The sequence below is a fragment of the Urocitellus parryii genome, chromosome 4 (assembly GCF_045843805.1).
Source record: "Urocitellus parryii isolate mUroPar1 chromosome 4, mUroPar1.hap1, whole genome shotgun sequence".
NCBI lineage: Eukaryota > Metazoa > Chordata > Mammalia > Rodentia > Sciuridae > Urocitellus > Urocitellus parryii.
In genome coordinates, this window is record NC_135534.1 from 190529133 (window position 1) to 190550147 (window position 21015).

General features: G+C 35.0%; 1 protein-coding gene across 2 annotated transcripts in view; it reads left to right on the forward strand.

The window, feature by feature from the left end:
• Kiaa1958 (KIAA1958 ortholog) overlaps nucleotides 1–21015 on the forward strand; it is a 65303-nt gene that overhangs the window by 32816 nt on the left and 11472 nt on the right. Inside the window, exon 2 of one of the 2 annotated variants that reach the window (XM_026391145.2) lies at nucleotides 2785–2868. The exons of the other annotated variant lie outside the window; for it this stretch is intronic. Coding sequence (XP_026246930.2) covers nucleotides 2785–2868 — 84 coding nt within the window. The remainder of the gene's footprint in view (nucleotides 1–2784; nucleotides 2869–21015) is intronic. 2 annotated transcript variants of the gene reach the window in all.

Below are 21015 nucleotides of genomic sequence, written 5' to 3' on the forward strand. Positions count from 1 at the left end.
AGAATGTTCATAGCAGTTTTATTAGAAATAAGCCCCAAACTGAAAATGAATAAAACATAATGTACAACAGCATGGAAAATAAATGGTGATAACTGCAATGAGTATATGTTGCCTGCAGATACACAGCAGTGAGAGTGAAGCTCACAAGCACAAGGTTGGGCAAAAGAAGCCTCCTAAGATTCCATTCACATGTGCTATGGTAATAGTCCAAACAAACCTGTGATGTTCAAAGTCAGAATAGCCATTTTCTTGGTGCAAGGGAAAGACTGGAAGAATAAAAGGCTTCTGGGGTGCTGGTGATGTTCTTTTTGTTGATTCAGTACTGAATTCACAGGTGTATTCATTTGTTTAAACAAATCACATGCTCTTAATGACTAGTCTGCTGTATTATGTGTATGTTACACCCAATAAAAAGTTTTTTAAAAGGAATGGATCAGAAGATTTTCTAAAAGTAGAGGTACATGCAAGATAATGGTAATAGTTGTATATTTTATTATCAGTTTTCTCTGATCTTGTTTGGTTTTGTTATTAGCAAAAAAAAAATACCCCTTTACTTGATTTTTAAAACCATTTCCTTGCCCTTATTCATGTAAAATGAATAGGGTAGCTTTGCCCTTCTAGCCTCTCTACATTCCAAGCTTTTGGGAAAGACTTAAGATAGTGTAACATTTCCTAATCCGATTGAGGCCCAGTAGAAAGGAGGTAAAGTCATGACAAAAAGGCCAGGCTAAGATGAATAGAAGAGGTGTGAATGTGTCCATCAACTCTGAGTGGGTTGGCTCATTGCAATAAATGTGGAAGAGAGGCAGAAGTGGGATAGCTGGCTGCCACACCAGGGTACCGTCACTCGTGATATGCCCATGCCCACACTCCAGCCCCTTCCATATCTCATTTCAGCAGACCCACCAATACTGCTTAATTATTTCCAATAACCTTAGACACTTTTCTACCACTCACTCATTTTTAAATTGACACCCAAAGATTTTCAGCATGTTTATTTTTGTAAAGAGTAAGTAGAAATTATTGAATATTTTATTAAATGAAAATTAAGATTGAGCATAAGAAGTCAGTCTCATAAGATTTGGTAATAGTTATTAAGTACCTTGTGAATTAAAGCACAATCTGAAATAAATAAATAAAAATTTAAGCCTCTTCATTATATTGATCATTTGGTAGTTGTATAGAATATTCCAGTTTTACCCTGCCTCTCCTATAAAGCCTCTTCAGATGTCCTGAATTCAGAGCACCTCAATTCAGGCCCCACTCCCAATATCTAATGGCAGATTTCATCTATATCACAATCTGTGTAAGACAGAGAAGGACAGGAAATGCTAGGAGTTTAATATAAATTATGCTTCGCTTCTCAAAAGTCTTTGATACCCCACAGCACGGAAGATTTAGGGTTGCAATGACAACAAGCTCAGACTCTCAGATAAATAAGTTTTAGAAAAGATCCCATGTGAAAGTTGAGGAACTGGAAAATTTTACCTTAAAGTTGTCTGTGAATGTTTATTTCTTAGAAAGTATTTGCTTGAAGTTTGAAAACTGCTGTGATAGATATTTGAACAAGGAGCCAAAATAAACAATGTGCTGGCCCCTTTGGCTTTACATATAAATAGTCATGGAAGCCAGCTGGTGAAAGGTTACATTCAACCTGTGGCTTCCATGTTTTTGATGGAAAGATGAGTGGCTTTATTTTTGATATATAAATAATTTCAACTGGAAAAAAATGGCATAAGTGAAACAAATTCATTGAAGCAAAAAGTATGCTTTTGTATATTTGAATTTTAATTCTCTCTCTCTCTCTCTCTCTCTCTCTCTCTCTCTTTTTTGTAGATAGACACATTTATTTATTTTTATGTGGTACTAAGGATTGAACCCAGTGCCTCATACATGCTAGACAAGCACTCTACCACTGAACTACAACCATAGCCCCTAGTTGACAATTTTTATTTAATTCTCCTTTTTTTATAGTCATGAAGCTTTCCTCCAAAATGCTAAATGTTTTTAAATCACTCATTACAAACCACTCTGCAGTTATGTACTGAATACTTACATTTTTTTTTAAAGAGGGAGAGAGAGAGAGAGAGAATTTTTTAATATTTATTTTTTAGTTATCTGCGGACGCAACATCTTTGTTTGTATGTGGTGCTGAGGATCTAACCCGGGCCACATGCATGCCAGGCGAGCGCGCTACTGCTTGAGCCACATCCCCAGCCCCAAGAATACTTACATTTTACCTGAATTGCTATAGAAGAGCAAGTATCAAATGCCCATAAAAGATATTGAGTCATTTTTAAATACATATTTCTAATGATGTGTTAAAATAACAAATTCGGGTATTTTAGTTTAATTCCGTAAAATGGAACCAGGAAAACATCTGGTTTCACAAATGAAGTGATAATCATCAGAATGAATGGATCAATTCTCATGGGGCCCACACATACTGCATAGGAAAAATAGCACATTTCTGTTCCCTATTTTTCCCAAAAAGAAGGCTACCTCTAATCTCACTGTTGCCTCAAACCTTCATAAACAACTGTGCCAGTGACACAAGAAATTCACTTTGTAATGGGCTATATTCTTGTGTAGTACATTTGTGAAACTGAAGTTGGCTTTTATACTGTGACAGGCATGTAAATGGCATTATATCAGTAATCTCTGTACAATTGATTCCTTCTTTTCCCTTTTCATTATAAAAGGAAACTTTATTTCAGAGTAGAAAGTGCATTGTCTGAACTCATCAACACCCTCTCTATCCCTCCCCTCCCCAATTTGTTGCAGACCAGGATGAAAGAGCAGCTGAGCTCAGCAGGGAGCAGAATGAGAAAACCATCCGGAGCACACAGACTGCGCTCCGCAATTTCCGTGAGTTCCTCATCTCGAAGTACCCTTCTGAAACAAGAGAGATTTATGTCATCCCTTGCAAGGAGTTGGATGCCTACCTTGCCTCTTTCTTTGTTGATGCCAGGCAGAAGGATGGGTCTGAGTATGAACCCAACAGCTTGGCGAATTACCAGTGTGGGCTGGAACGGTACTTAAAAGAACACAGGTATGGCTACAGTATCACCAGGGATAAAGAATTCAAGCGTTCCCAGGAGGCCCTCAAACAGAAGCAGATTGAACTCCGCTGCAAAGGAAAAGGAAATAAGCCACACAAGTCCATGAAGCTCACCTTTGCTGATGAGCTCATACTGCGAAAAAGGGGACTGCTAAGCCGATATAACCCTGAGGGTCTCCTCAACCTGGTCTGGCTTAATAATACAAAAGCTTTTGGCCACTGCACAGGCTTCCATGGATCTACCTTGAAATGGGGTGATATCCGGCTCCGAGTAACAGAAACAGGACTGGAGTACTTGGAGTGGATGGGTCAAGACACTGGTGATCTGAATGCCAAAACCAAGAGAGGGGGAACAGATTCGCGGGTGTATGCCACCCAGCATGCCCCACAGACCTGCCCTGTACAGGACTATAAAGAGTATGCCCAGAGGCGGCCCCCTGCCATGCGCTACGAGGATGCCCCTTTCTACTTGTCCATCAAGCCAGTTGTGAACTTGGCAGCTCTACATTGGTACAACTGCCAGGCCCTTGGCAAGAATAAGCTGGCCAAGATGGTGAAGACCATGTGTGAGAAGGGCAACATCCCTGGGCGGAAAACCAACTTCAGTGTGTATCAGAGCTGCAGCACCTTGTCTGAGGCCCAGAGCAACCAGCTGGTGCTTATCTGTAACAACCTCAGCCAGCAGGCCGCCCAGTCAGTGGCTGGGCATTCTAACAGCGGCAATTTCATCGTCTCCGCCTCTTATGACTCTTCCTCGGACACTGCTTGACCCAGGTGGCCTCAAGACCCCAATTGGTTTCTGTGTCCCAAGAGACTGATTATACACTGTTTCTCATTCCCTTTCCTCTACCCTCAGTGTTAACTTTATAAAAATATAAATATATAATATATTTTTCTTTTTACAAATAAGCCAATGGAGATAGTTTAGTATTCCTAACATAGTATTTATAGGCTTAAGACAAATAAATGTACTTGTGGGTGATTACATGTAATTACTGTTACAGACTTTACAAAACCATAGTGGTTCTCAGGCAGTACTGAGAAAGAATTCCGTTTTTAAAAAAACTGTTAGAAAAGAAACAGTCATCATAGACACTGTGTCCTTAACTCCTGCTTTTTCTTCTTACCCACCTCTCACTTTTATTAGTCTCCTTCAGAAATGACTTTATATTTTTAATTTTTAAAATTCTGTATTAATTATGGAGAAGACAACACTAACTTTACTGCTCACACAATGTATTCAGCCAGATAGAATGTGAGTGGTATAAACCTGACATCAAATTATTTACCCATTCTTTTTTAACTTAATTAGAATTTTAGGTCCTGTGCCTCATTTTTTTACAGTGTAGGAAAATGCATATATTTAACTTTTCTTAGGGGCAAAAGGGAGTAAAAGAAGGAATAAAGGTGCCATTCTTTTTGGAAGATATGTAATTTTTAAATAATATGCAAACTAATATTGTGGCAAAAAAAAAAAGACTGTTACATAGCTCATTTTTACTGGTTTGCTTGAACTCAGTTAGAAATTTTTTTGGCCCTAAGAAATTAGTATAAATGAAGTTTGATTATCAGATTTACAAGAAACTTAGAACTACCAAATGTTTGAAAATTATCCCAGGCATTAGATTGTATATCAAACATGAAGAGAAGGAAGAAAACATAAGTCTTAATAAAAATCTAAAAGTACTAGTCAAGACAACAACAACAGTAAACCTCATCCTCTTCAAAGTTCAAATCTCATGAATTATTTATTTGTAAGTATTAAACTTCAGTCTCTGCAGTTGAGATCAAAGGAATATTGACACTCATTTTAAGTAACAATATTTTGTTACTAGGTTTAGCTGATTCAAAGCATTCTTGAAAATGTAGAAGTTTCTTCTACAGTAAATATAAATATCTGTAATATCTTGCAATAATTGTAATAACAATAATAATTTTGGCCAAACTTTTTTTTATGTTTTTTTCCCAAGGTCTCTCTTTTCAAGTTTTGAAAGCTGGATGTGATGAATTATTAGTTAAGATGCTTCAAAAAATAAACTAAAGTGTAGACATTAGAACCACAATAAAGGTGAGCTAGGTTCCTCTTTTGTATAATCATTAGCACACTTCCAAATCTTGGTTGGTTGGATCTGAGCATTCTATTGGGAGGTATTTGTTCTTCAGGGCAACCTCATATTTCACATTAGCTAGGAAGGTATGTGGCATTTTATGTGTTAATTTATTGTACAACCAGGACAGATTTCCCTCTGATTTACTTTGCTAAGTTGTCACAGAGCTCAGCTTTCCCTGGTTGGCAGCTCTTTCCAACTCAAAGTCAGAAGCACATAAAGATGCCTTCCTCTGAGCTGTGGCCCATATTTGGTGCAGAAGTTGGAAGTCTGCTGTGGCTTTGTGTAATGGGATTAACTTCATTGTTCATGACTATTCCTCCAACCAACGGAGAGGCATCCTTTTGTACATTCAGAAAGAGGAAAAAAAGGAGAGGATATTTCTATAGACGTTATCACATTATTGTAGTCTTTCTAACAACTTTGAAAAGAAAATGAGTTATCTGTGTCCATTTTATGGTGAGATCATAAGTCAGCCAGATCATAGCCAAGGAAGCTGGTGTTGGTCATCTCACTGCAGAGCCACTTCTCATCACCTTTTTCAGTACCAGTTTGTAATTAGTTTTCAGTGATGTGAACCACAAACAGGGACAGTGTCTTTCCATCTATGAAGGCTGTCTCAGTGAGTTTTCAAGGCAGCACACTCTGTCCTCTGCCTCCACCCAAGTTCATTTTAAACCAGCACCTCTTTCTCAGTTCTCTTTAGAAAACCTTCCTGCTCTCCTCATTCTAGAATTAGTCTATAAGTGTACAAGACAGCTTACTCTAAGGGAACTCTTTATTAAATAAGGTTATTTTTATATGAGCTTCCTCTCTTCTTTTTAAAAAGGTTTCTATAAAACACTTAATGTTATTGCATTTTACCTTTTTGTGGACATAGTTTCTAAATTCTTGACATGTTTGTGGTGCTGGGGATAGAACTCGGGGCCCCATGTATGGTAGGGCAAGCCCTCTACTACTGAGCTACACTCCCAGCCTCTTGATATGTTTTTAATAGCAAAGTAAGTTTATCTTGAGGAAGAAGGCTAGTTGGAATGCACTGAGAAATCAGAACTAGAAAATGTGTAGTCCTTATTTGTGTTTGTTGAGGTGGTAAAATGAAAATCTGTCCTGCTTAATCGTGTTGCATTTTCATTTAGGCAAACACAATTAAACTGAGAATTATTTTTCATTATATTTTGCAGTGATAATTCAAACCAAATAGGAACATTGTGACATTTAGATTCAGAAAACTGTTTTCTGAAGAATGGCTTAGAGAAAGTGCTAGCCAAATTATAATGTCTCTTTGAGTTGATTAAATTAGGAAATAATGTGCAACTACCTCAGTTTTTTTTTTTTTTTTTTTTTTTTTTTCCTGTTCTGCAGGGGATCAAATTTGGCCTCACACATGCTAGGTAAGCACTCTGCTACAGAGCTACATCCCCAGCCCCTGTACTTTTATCTAAACAGTACTAAGGACATACCACAGCCATATTCCATTTTTATTATTCAGAATTTTAATTAAAAATAATTCACACTGTGGCAGAGATGGATGCCAAAATTTTACTGTACTCTAGAAAAAATTCAACAGTGCGGCTGGTGTTCAATATAACTGAATGTGCTGCCCTCCCTTGGACAGTCCTGATTTATATGGAAACAAAACAATTTTTGCAAAATTTACACTTTTAAGATCAGTGTAGTGGCAGTAAGAAATTCTCCAATGCCCCTCATATGACTGGAAGTTTTGCATTGTCTTTAACAAAAAAATTATGAACCTATTATACATCAGCATTAGGATTACAGTGTTACATATTCAGTCTCTATATTATTCATTTAAGTGACTATTGAAAACCATGGATGTTAGCAATTTTTTTAAAAATCAGGATATTTGAAAAGACTAGAGATGCCTAGGGTATTTATTTAAGACAGCTTATTTTTTAAAAAATAACTTTTTTAGTTGCAGATGGACACAATACCTTTAGTTTGTTTATTTATTTTCATGTGGTGCTAAGGATTGAACCCAGTCCCTCACACGTGCTAAGCAAGTGCCCTCCCACTGAGCTACCACCACCCCAGCCCCATAAGACAGCTTATTCTTAGGATTTCATTTATTATGGCTATTAGGGCTGGTATGAACATATTTCATAAATATATATCTACTCTTAAAAATATTTATTTTATATTTATTTTCCTTGTTTCTTCACTCTCCTTTTGTTGAGTCACTGCCTGATCTACAAAAGAATGGGCTGAAAAGTTCCTGGCAAAGATCAGATCTCTTTGGTTTTTGAGATCATTGTTAGCTGAAACTTGGTGGCTTTAACTTGTCTAAGTCATGGCTTAGCTGCTTCCTGATTCCATAAGCAGTGACTTAACGAGATGAGAATGTATAGTCACGTAAGCTAATTTTTTTGGATAGATATCTAGACAGTGGGAGTGGTGCAGAGATGTATTATAAGGTAGTTTCTGCTCTCATAGAATTTATAAAAGACACTGTGATGAAAAGCTCGTTTTTGAGAGCCCAGCAAAAACCTCTGTGATGACACTATTTTGGATTTTCTTCCTAACTTTGTTCTCCTGCAGTTTCTCCATTATTTATTTATTGAGTATGTTGCTTTGCTTTATATAATACTGCTTTGAATGTCATGTGGGGAATGTTCCTTAGAACTTGTTTTAAAAATCAGGGTGAAGCCATTTCTATTACCATCCATGATTTTCATATAGGTACACATATACATAGGAATGTACAGATCTGTCATCAAAGACTATCACTTATTATGCACTTACAATGGGCCCTTGTGCTCAGTGCTTTTGTAAATTGTTTTCTTAATTCTTACAAAAAAAATCCCTTTAGGTAAGTTATCAAACATATGTAAATGAAGAAACAGGAGACGTCAAATGGATTGCACATGTCATGGTTAATGCATAAGAGCATCAGTATCTGAAACTAGATCCAGATTCTATTAAACCTGTGCTTTTCTGCTATAGCTACTTGTTCAAGAAGTGATTTGCTGTGCTTCCATAGTAGACCCTTTGAAGTGATAAATTGTAAATGAGATCTCTTGTGTAATAAAATCACTATCCATTTAACTCTGAATTGATTAAGATCAGTGCTATCACCTAGCATGTTTATTAGCACAGCACTATTTAGGTCCCATCATTGTATTAATTTGAGATGAGACCTTCTACAGAGTTTGTTTCCTGCTTTGCCACTAATAGAGAACAGAAGTTTGTGTCACTCTTTAAAGAATACTTAACTTTGTCCTGCAGGTGTGTATGTGCACAAGGAATGGTGTATTTAAGTGACTATTTTTACCCCCAAGTCAAGTAAAAAAAAAAAAACAATTTCAAGAGAAATCCTATAATTCAGACAGAGAAGGGGGTAGGTACTAGGTTGAGGCACCTTTCTTAGGCCCATAAGTTAGTAGTGTCATTAAGTAGGTACTAAATAGTGGTTGCCAGTCTACTGGGGAGGTTGGTCTCACCTGCAGATTTGTTGCCAGAAAATTAACAGTATTAAGTAGAGCATTTTGTTGTTTTTGTTCTCTAATGAATTACGATTACTAGAGCAGAAAGCTTTCTAAGGAGAAAGTAACTTATGGTCCTTATGGTTCCCAGAATTAGAGATAGACTATGAACTCATTCAGATTTCTTTCTCATTTGATTATATCCACAATTTAATATGACAGAAACACTTCTAATTTTACTCAGCCTACTTCTGACTGGTTTTCGTTATCTAAAGGAAAGGTGTATTTTGATTTTCCTAGTCTCTAGCCAAAATAAAGTTATACATAGCATCTATAAATATAAACTATCATATAATCAAGAAAACAAATTTCCAAACCTAGAGGAAAAATTGAGGTGAATAGATGATAATTTATTGCAGTAGGATTTTTTAAAAAATGTTTTGTAGTTGTAGATGAACAGAAGCCTTTATTTTATTTGTTTCTTTCTATGTGGTCTTTTTATGTGGTTTCTTTTTAAGGATCGAACCCAGTGCCGCACACATGCTAAGAAAGCACTCTCTCACTGAGCTACAACCCCAACCCTATAGTAGGATATTTTTTTAGAGGTCCATTCATTTGAAAGAAGACATAGGGGACTAGGTTTGTAGCTCAGTGGTAGAGCACTTGCCTGGCAAGTGTGAGGCACTGAGTTTGATCCTCAGCACCACAAAAAAATAAATTAAAAAGGCATTGTGTCCATCTACAACTAAATTTTTTTCAATGCTAATTATTAAAATGTCATGGGAGATTTATAACTCAGTGATAGAATGTGTGCTGAAGGCCCTGGGTTCAATCCCCACCATCGCAACCCCCCCCCAAAAAAAAAGCAGTTATAAATACTATAGAATTATGAAGTTCTCTCGCTCTTGGTGGTTTTTTTTAGGGGGGGTACCATTTTGCATTCCACTTTTTTGGGGTGTGTGCAGTACCGAGGGTTGAAATCAGGGACACTTGACCACTGAGCCGCCTCCCCAGCCCTATTTTGTATTTTATTTAGAGACAGGGTCTAACTAAGTTGCTTAGTGCCTCACTGTTGCTGAGGCTGGCTTTGAACTCATGATCCTCCTGACTCAGCCTCCCGCATGCTAGGATTTCAGGCGTGTGCCACCACACCCGGCTCCCTCAATGTTTAATAAATTTTCCCAAATAGAATTTCTTTGCACAAGATAATATCTCTGCACATCTACCATAGATAGATATGTTGCAGATAGATCACTGGCAAAGGCATAATTTCTTTCCTTTTTCTCTCTCTCTCTTTTTTTTTAATGGTACTATGGTTGAACCCACATACTAGGCAAGCACTCTACCACTGAGCTACATCCCCAGCCCCTTTATTAAAAATTTTACTTTGAAACAGGGACTTGCGAGTTACCAGTGCTGGCCTTGAACTTGTGATCCCTACGTTTCAGCCCCCTGAAAAGCCTGGGTTACATGTGTGTACCTTTGCACCCAGCCCCAATTTTTGTTTGTGTTTCCTTTAATTCATGGTATTCAAACATTGCTTTTCTCCCCACTTCGCTCTGATTGAGATTATGTGAGTACATAGCTTTTCATAAGGCAAAGTGATAGAGCTAGAATAATTTTAGAGATCCTTACCAGTAAATAGAGCTGAGATAAAGAAGTCCTCAGCAGATATCATCCTTTTGATGGCTAGTGTATTTCTAGTGATATAACAGTAGAAAGGGGCATGCTCCCAGGAAACTACCAACAACTCTGATTTCACTCTTCTAAAGAGAAAAAGAAGATAGAATTTCTCATAATCCAACCTGTTTGTAAATTGACCAAGTGGGCCTGCTAAACTGAACAAAAGGCCTGATTTGGTATTGAACTTTGTGTTATTTTTTAAGAGATAGCATTTTCATATATTAAATTGAGTTTTTATGTATGCCATGTCATTACCCAAATGTACCATGTCATTATGCATTAGAATCAGAGTTATTAATTAGGTCAGAGCCCTAATTTGACTAGAATATTAATTGGGTCAGAGTATGAATGTGAACCATTGTCTTTTTGTTGAATTATAATCATAGAGGCTAGCCCTGGAAAGGACCCAAGAGTCATACAGCCCAGTGGTTTTTGATGCTACCGTGTCCTCTGGGGTGGGGGGCAAGGAGATGGGAACAACAAAGAGGACACAGCCTCAAATGCCCACCCCACCTGAATTCTCCTGTTCTCTATGCTCCGGCCTTCTTTGAGGCTCACTAAACTTAATTAGCTGTGCCTACCTCTATTAGGTATTCTGCAGGTGTGCTGACTAGAAAATAAGTTTGGAAACAGCTCTAGAGAGAAGAGATGAATGCCCAGATGCTCACACATTCTTAGGATTAGAGCCAAGACTGGCACCCAGGCTTCCTGACTTCTATCTACTGAGTATTTAGGAAAGAAGAATCCTACATGGAGGTTAACCTTGAGTTGGAAAAGAGTATCTTGTTTTCCAAGTTTTAGTTTTTTAAACCCTCAAATTTTTATTAGAAGTAGTGTTTTATCTTTGTTTTAGCAGCTTCTCATTGTAAAATTTGTTGGATGATCTCAATATATGAGAGTTTCTTTTATTCTAACATATATCTCAGCCTACCTCATTTATATTTAACTTTCAGTTATGAAGGGGAAACAAATGATCCATGGTTTTAAAGTATTTGAATTCTAATGACAGATTATGAACTAAAAAGTAAATTTCTGTTTAATTTGGTATCATTTAGATATTCAGTTACATAGTATCTATATAATTGGTTTGGGATGTAATCTACAATGTCCTCTTAGTTGATAGGAAGTTTCTAAAAACCATACTTGAAGGTTTGGGATATATCCTCAGTCAGGAGGATGACAATTCTATTAACATTATTAGGATATTTATTTAGAGATAGGAGAAGGAAACAATGGTAGCCAATGAAAGAAGCCCATAGCAGGAAGAAGTAGAAATATTTCTCTTATTGTCTTGCTTTCTCTTCTGAAAAACAATTCAAGCATAAATATAATAATGTTTATAAATTTTTAAATTATATTCACCAGATCATAGTGGGGAAAAAAGGTCAAATTCTAGGATTTCTTTTAAAGGTACAATATATTGTCTTTTTGCAAAATATTACATTTTGCCAGACATCTAATGTTTGTCATGGTATTAGACTAGACTTGGCATTTTTACCATTATGCATTCTTCTCAACGAGAGCTTTGAAAATGCTTTGGCATAATCTATTTGTGGTAAGAAAAATTAAGTCAATATCAGCAATACAGAATCCTAACAATAATTGTGCTTACAATATTTTAGTGATTTTTATGCCTTTTTATTTTCTGTAATTCTTACATTTTATAAATCAAATACTTAGTATAATTTCACTAGAAATTAATTTATAATTGATTATTTATACTGGATGAAGTAGCAGGTCCATGTTTAGTATTGATCCACTCAGATTACCTGAACTTTTATATCTTCAATCCATTAGATTACAGCTTTTTAAATAGCATTTATAACTAAAGAACTTTTGTTTTATAAGGTACTTGTTACAAAAAAAAAAAAATCTTGCCAAAAACCATTTACAACTTCTATGCATTGTGAAATATTCAGTGATGTCACTGTTGAGGTTCTGCATGTTGTTATAGGTGCTCTTTCAGATGTGTGTTTGTAGTGTTTATGTGGAATTGTTCTCCATTGCTGCTATCATATATTGTAGTTAACCTGAATAACTGTTAAAAGGCTGTGCCGGTCAACATTTGTATGTGTGACTTGAGAAAGTTTGTACTTTGTTGTTCAATATTTCAAGCCAACAGTTAGTAACCTCTATGGAAGGAAATATTGTAGTTGTCAAGTGGTGCCAAACTTGAAAATCTTGTTTCCTGTGTGTCATTCCAGGATGGGTCAGCTTTTCTTCTCTGTTTTCCCAGTTCTTTGAAAGTGAAACATTTGCTAAAAGAAAAAGAAAGCAAAAATTATGAACTTTTCCACTACTCTCTCCCCTCGAGTTTTAAATACTTTTTTCTTCTTCAGATACCTGAGCCCCTTACAGAAAAATACAGTAGAATGACATGGAATAGCATAATTTGCCTTGATCTAGACATTTTTAGGCCACACAGTAAAACAGCACAAGACTGTGAGTGCATACATTGTCTTAGTTATCATGATTTATTGTTTGAATTACATTTAATAAGGATATTTAGTAATTTTCTTTATAAGGGACCGTTGAAAGCTCACAGTTCCCAAATGCTAACTTTTACATTCATTACCTGCATAGGCATGTTTAATGTTTGGTTGTCTTGTGACCTCAGGATCTTTTCATGCCCCCCTCTCTAGTTGGTGGTTCCTAGTGTTTCTGTGTTGCCTCAATAGCTCCAAACAAACTAGAATTTGAGAGAGAAGTGTTTCAACAGATTATCTCTACTGTATTTTGTTATTTAAACATGGGGAAACTATCATTATACTTTTATTTATACTCTAAAAATGGAGGAGAAACCATCATAAAATATTAAAGGAAAACTGCTTCCTAAAACTTTTTGCACCAATATGCCAAAACTCTTCCCTTAGCAGGGTTTCCTTCTGTCATTTCAATGGGTTTGTAATTGCAAGAGTTCTTTAATCAAAGGATAATCTCCTGAATTATATAGAGGCTTTTTGTGTGGCTGTCAGATACATAGCAACAGCCAGTGCTGTATTTGGAAGCATTGCTGCTGAAATTACTGATTTAATTCTCAGAATATTAAAACTAATTCATCAAATTCCCCACCACTTCTTTTTTTAGAGGAAAAGAAAGGCAAATTTTAACTTAGAGCCTTTCCTCTAGAATATGCTTTAAACGTTTGCCTCAATAAGATGATAAAGCAATAAAAAGAATTCAATCGTGTAGTCTGAAGAAGCTTTGCCCGTTGGTATCCATCATACAAAAGTGTTTCTTGATTCCTACATCCAGGATTTTCAAGCAAAACCTTTGTATCAAGAATTCCTTTTGCATTTTGAACACCAAAGTTTCTGGCATTATTATATCCTGATGATCATCTACTGGATAGCAGTGAGCCCATGTGTTTGATCCTGCTCTTGGATTTATTTCCCACCTTTGGGTCTTTATATTTTGTATTAACTGTCCTGAGGCCCTTATGCCTAGAGCAGTTTTTAACCAAATAATATATATAAGTTTATTATGTTTCTAATTTATAGACTTTGCATCTTCCCATGACTTTAAACATTTTCAGTGGTAAATTTAGACATAAATTTGCCAGATTAACCCAAGTAATAGTTTGTACTTTGTTATAATATGAAAACGAACTATAATTCCAAAGGCCTGAAACCTGGTGAGAGAATGACTGGATGACATTGGATTCAACAGAATCACTATGTGAGGATCATCTTTCTGTTAAAATGAGTTGGTAAAATCAACACTGTATTCAACTTTGATGAGTTCTTTTTTTCTTATAAATCATAAGAATGTATTTAGGATACATTTACTTTCCCCAAGTTAGTAGGTTGTTATTTTTCTATGTATTTTCTGGCCACTTAGCTTTTAACTGACTTATGTGAAGAAAAGCAAGTGTGTCGTTTTCACTTAAGTCATATATTTAAACTTTAAAAAGCTGCTACAATTATAATTTGTGAAAAGAAGAAGAGAAAGGTGAATTGAAATAGAAGGAAAATTTTTTGAATATGTTAAGGTGTGTGACCGTGATGCTCTTGGTCAGTTAACCCTCTGCAGATGATACATGTTAATAATATAGATGCTTCCTCACTAAGAGTGTGTACTATTGGTTTCATTTTTATTTTGTGGCTCGCTGATCGTTTACACTAAGCTGTTTTTGTCTTTATCAGTTCTCTGGTTTTGCTTCATATTTGTCTGTGTACTTGTGCTGTAAATAAAATTCTAGTTTTGTGTCCCTAAAGTCTGTTCCATTGTATGTATAATGTTGCTTCTAATGTAGTGTAATTTTCTACTGTTTTCAGTATTTGTTGGTACAGCCTAAAATTTGTGGAAATAGGGAAAGCAATCCAATAAAAATCAGCTAAGATTTGTCAATAATGTCTCTATGATGAGCGCATGCTTTAGTCAGTTATTTTGTTTGTATTTGCATATGATGACCAGTCTTCGTTCATTTAATAAATTGTTTTCTGAAAAGCTGGCTGATTTTTGTAGCTATAGTAAACAATTTTTAAAAACAAGTTAGGGCTGGGGTTGTGGCTTAGTGGCAGGCAGAGTGCTTGCCTCCTACCTGTGAGGCACTGGGTTCAATCCTCAGCACCACATAAAAATAAATAAACAAAATAAAGATATTGTGTCTATGTATAACTAGAAAAAAATATTTTAAAAACACAAGTTAAACCATATTTTGAGGGGAAAAAATTGTTGACCTGGTCTGTTTGTGGGGGACCCAGGATGTAGCTGGTGCACACTGAGCCAAGTATTCCACGTACTGTGGTGTTATGTCACTGGGGAGGGGCAGTTCTGCTAGGAGAAGTATTTCTGTAGGTGACTGCTCAAGCCCCACCCATGGGTAATAAAATTCTTTAGTAAAGAGTATATTCCTGATTTAATTACAGACTTTCAGAGCTCAAGACCTGAAAATCCTGCTTATGGAACAGAAAGCTCCACTACAAGCAGCGAACTCCCTATCTTCTCTGTGGAGTTCTGTCATTCTTCACCTCTAGTAATCCCTTGTCTGGTACTTTTAAAATAGGTTCACAATTATACCAAACTAAATGGATATTGGATTCTAGACTACCAATTTCAGGAAAATCTTTTTAGACACAATTCTCCATGTTCATTACTTCACCACATTTGACAGTGTTTAAGCAGAATAGGAACTGGTGCTTAGAATAATTATAATCAAATTGGCTAGTTTCAGATATCTTTGTTGTGTCACCAAAATTATTTAATAATAAAAAACATGATAAATACCTGAATGTCCTCTCTCATAGACAGCAGTTTTGCAGAAATGTAAATATATCTCATGTCTGAGTAATCCATCCACCTTATACTTCCTTCAAGTGTTCTCACTAATGTTACCTTTCTGAAGCAACCACTCTTCTGACTCTAGCATTGAGTCATTTTATGTTTTTGAATTCTGTATGCACCCTTTCAATATACTCTTTGAATATTCCAAATTGAAAGGCTATTTTTGTATAATAATTTAGATTGCATTAAAAATCACAAAACCTTATATTTTTTCATAGTATTTTAACAAGGAGCCCATCTTTAAATATGTTTGTAAGTTATACATTAAAATGTGACAAATTGTATGTGATAGGGAAAGGATATTAGAATTGAAGTAATATAATCTGCAAATCAGAAATGTTTTTTTTAAAAAAAGCTGTAATTTAAATTTATTCGAAATCTCTCTCTTCCCCCCTCCTCCTCTCCCTTCTCCTCCCCCCTCCCTTCCCTCTCCCCCTTTCTCTTTTTTAACAGTACAGGGATTGATCCCAGGAATGATCTACCACTGAGCTCCATCCCTAACATTTTTAAATAATTTTTATTTTCTTGAGATGGCATCTTGCTATATTGCCCAGTCTGGCTTCAAATTTGCAATTCTCCTGCCTCAGCCTCCCAAGTAACTGGAATTAGATATGTGCACCTCTGTGCCCAGCTCATTATCATCTTTTTAAGAGAATTTCATGTGACTAAAATGGTTAATGTGTAAAATACTTAATGTTGGTGATATGTTATTTTAAAAGACAGTTTTTAAAGCTAGGTGCAATGATGCATGTCCAAAATTCCAGTGACTAAGAAGTCTGCAGCAGGAAGGAGGATCTCAAGTTCAAGGCCAGCCTGGGAAACTATGGCAACCCTGTTACAAAATAAAAGGGCTGGGGGTATAGTTCAGTGGTAGAGTGTACTGGGTTCAATCCCCATTACTGGGGTGGGAGGAATAATTTTAAAAGCAAACATTGAATTTGGTAGCAGACATTTTCACAGAATGAACTATTGTTTAAAAAAAGTAAGTAAAATCAGCATTTACTTTATTAATGCTTTTACAGTGTTTTAAAAATGCTAAAACAAATTTTCAGTGTAATTTGGCAAATACTAATAAATATAAAATAGGTAATAAAAAGGACAGAACTTATTACCCATCAATAAGACTTTTAACGTTTTGGTGTTTTATTTTAGAACTTTCCCATCTACAAATATACTTCAAAAATTTTTTATTAAATTGTATTTATCATTTTGTATGTAAAAAATTAATATTTGAAAATGGATTATTGTTGCTACATAATTTTTTATTGTACAAATGTGCAATAAAATGCTTTTGTTGCATTGGATTTCTTTCCAGTTTTTCACTTTTATAAAAAATTTAGAAAATTATTTTAAGCATACATTTTTGTACATATCTCTGATTAAATTCTTAGGATAAATTTCTAAAAGAATTCTTGGGCCAAATAAAAAGAACATTTTGTTTTTCCTTCATATTTCCAAAGTTCTAGTGATTTTTATAATGTGCAAAAATAATATCCCCATAATCACTAAAACTGAAAGTCCCTTGGAACTAATTACTAATGTAAGTGTACTCTTCCACATTTTTTTTCTCTGCAAGTATAAGTAGATCAATTGAATTTTATTTTTCTGATAAAAATGGAATCATGCTGTGCATATTATCTTAAAATGAACTTTTCTTTTTAATCATGTATTGTAGACATATTTACATGTTCACATGTAGAAGGTAGCACAGTTTTCAGTTATGATATTTATTGCAACCAAAAAGTTGTAAACATCATATAACATTGGCTAAGAATACAGTTCTCATATCCTGGACAATATTTAGATAGGGACCTTTGTGTATTTTGCCAATCTGATAAGTGAATTATATCTTGTTTTAATTATAAAGTCTTGACTATTATTAATGTGTTTCATTATTTGTATTTCTTCTGTGAAAAATTGCCTGTCAAATCTTGGGCCTATGTTTTACTGAGTTATCTTTTTCTCATTTTTTTAGAAGCTTTTCATATGTCCTTTGTCACTGATGTTTTATAAGTATTTCCTCCATCTCTATTTACTGCCTTTTAAATTTTGTTCAGTGTGGGATTTTAAAATTTTATGTCATCTGATCCATTCATTTATTTTTTATACTTTCTGGATTGTGTCATGCAGAGAAATGCTTACTTTCATCACTCCCAAACTCATGAAAATGATCTGCCTTATGGAAATAGCTTTTTTTTTTAAGTGCCATTTAGAAATATGTTTTTTGTGTGTGGTATATGAAATGGGAATCTAAATTTGCTTTTGTTTTTGTTTTCCAATTCAATAGCCAATTATCTTGAGCCATATGTTGAAAAATCCATTTTTCCCCAACAATTTGAATTACAATCTTTATTATATAATCAATTTGCATATTTACACACCTTTCCTGGACTCTGTTGTAGCATTGATTTGTCTATTTTTTCACCAGCAACTTTTAGTTTAAATTTGCATTCTTCTAGTACATGTTTATATCTTTCAGGGTAGTATGTCCCAATTATTTTCAAAATTGCCTTTTTCTTTAATGCATTTACTTTCCTAAATTTAGAATCAACCTGACAACAACAAAAAGGGAGGATTTTTAAATTAGAATTATATTGAATTAAAGATTAGTTAATTCATTGCAATATCGAGCCTTCCCATCCAGATACATGGTCTAAGTTCATTTACCAGAAATGCATCTTTGATTTTAAGGATTTTTTAAGTTTTCTTGTTGAATTAGAAAAGTATACAAATCATTAGTGTATTTTTCTTTTTCTTTTCTTTTTTTTTTTTTTTGGAGAAGTTCTGAAGATTGAATTCAGGGCTCATGTGTGTTTGGCCAGCACTCTAATATTGAAATATATACCTGGTCCTTCTTCAATTTTATTTTGAGTCAGGGTCTCAATATGTTGTCCAGACTGGTTCAAACCCATGACCTTCTGCCTCCCTCCTAGGTTGCTGAGATTAAGGCATGTACCACTATGTTTGACATCCTGATTAAATTTTTATGAAGTGAAAACATTGCTGCAACACCACCCTGAGGAAGACGCTGAACAGTACCTGAATGCTAGAAGCTTCCCTCTAGTGTTCTCAACTGTTGTTACCTCTCTGAGGCAACCACTGTTCTGACTCCATTATTGAGTCATTTTATGTTTTTTAATTCTATATGGATCCTTTCAATATACTCTTTGGTGTCTGGCTTCTTTTCTTTAATATTGTGGAATTCTTCTATGTTTTGTTTGTAGTTCATTCTGGTAGCCCCCTTCCATCATCATCACTACTGTATAAAAACTACTGTTTTACAATTTCATGTGCATTTTATTATTCATAGACATAGGATAATTTCCACTCTGAGGCTATTTATTATTATGGTTTTATGAACGAACACTCATGCATACATGCTTTATGGTACACATATGTACACACTTGAGTACATCTGTTGAGCATATAATTGGGTGTAGGGGCTACTGGATCACAGAATAGGCATATGTTTGATAGTGCCAATTAATTTCCAAAGTGGTTGCCGATGGTTATAGAAATTGTAAGAGTGCTGCTCACCAACACTTGATAAGCAAGCAGTATTGTCTTTCTTAGATATAACTTATATTAATTAATTTTTTACATTTTGGTGAGTATATTTTAATGTCTCTTTCCTACAATATCAGTAATTTTACATGGGGTCCATTTTTAATGGGACTGTTTTCTGATTTTTCCAATAAATTCACTGCAAATGTCTTTTCCCACCACGTGGCTTGCATTTTCACCTCTTGATGAGGTGTTTTGATCTTTGAATGTCTGCTTTTAGTTTTTCATGCAATCTACTTTATTAATCTTTCTTTTGGGATAGTGATTTTGATGTTCTGTTCAAAAACATTTCGCTACTCTGAGATCAAAAGGGTAGTCTCTTGTGATTTTTTTGGAAGTTTTTTGTTTTACCATTCACATTTAGTTCATGATCCATTTGAGATTGTTGTTGTTTATGGTATGAAGCAGAGATTCATTTTTCTTGTATTGTTTTGAAGATTTTTGTGTCTGTGTATATGAACTGAGTTGGCCTATATGTTCTTTTATTTTGTTGTTCTTATATTTTATAGAAAAATATACTGTCTTATAAAAGAAGTTGACTAGTATTTCCTCTCTTTACACAAGCAGAGAGTTGGAGATTTGGCATTGTTTTTTCCTTAAATGTTAGAAGAATTTACTAGTGAAATTCATCTGAACCTGAAGTTTGCTTTGTGGGTATTTTATTATGGATTTGATTTATTTAATAAATGGAGGTCTATTCAAAGTTTATGTTTCTTGTTTTATTTTGTAAGTTTAGGCTCTTCTAGGTAATTGTCCCTTTTATCCAGACTTTCAAATTTATTGGTTCATCATACGTTTTTTGCTATCTATAGGATCTGTAATAGTAACCCCCTTTTCATTTCTGGTATAATAATTTATTCCCTTCACTCCTTTTATTTTGCTAGTTGTTAATTTTTTTTCTTTGTTTGGAGCTGGGGGTGTAGCCCAGTCGTATGCATGAGGACTCGGGTTCAATCCCTAGTACTAGGGGGCGGGGTTTGTGTTAGTCTTTTTAGATTCTTCTCTTGGAATTCCTTTTTTCTTTCTTTTTGAGACGGACTCACTCTGTTGCCCAGGCTGATCTTCTGTGCCAGTTGTCCTCCCTCAGCCTCTTGTGCCCCATTGCCACCAATAGCATTACTTTTTTATTGCAGATTTCTCTCCTATCTCATTGATTTTGGTTCTTAATTGAATTGCCTCTTTCCACTTTTTTGAGTATATTTGTTGTTCTTTTAGTAATTTCCTTATGTGATTCATATTCCACATTCTTAAATCCATGCATTTAATGCCACCAGTTTTAACATGCTGTATTGTCATTACTGATAGTTTGAAATATTTTCTAATCCTGTGGATTTTGTTTTTTGACCAGAAAAAGAGATATTATTATTATTATATGTACTGTGTTTATATATTCATAGACAATATTATGTAAGTGTATTTTAGATTTCTAGTGTCTTTCTTATTTTCCTGTTTCTCCTTTTACAGCAATGGCTGTGTTTGTTTGGTTGGATGTTTGGTTGGGTTTTTTTGTTTTGTTTTGTTTGCTTGTTTTTATATATGTTTTTAGTTGTTGTTGGACCTTTACTTTATTCATTTATTTTTATGTGGTGCTGAGAATCGAACCCAGTGCTAGGCAAGTGCTCTGCCACTGAGCCACAGCACCAGCCTGGCTGTTCTCATTTTAAGGATGGATTATAACTTACAAATCTGATGACATATTTGTGATGTTTTGAAATTTTCTGAATTAACTCTTTTTAGCAGGTTAAGTAGGGAACATGAGATTAATTGTTCTGCTTATATAGATTGATGACTTCCATACTGTTGATTTCCTCCAATTGCCAGGTGATATATGTGCACTCACATTTTAAAATTCAAGTCTGGATTGATTGTC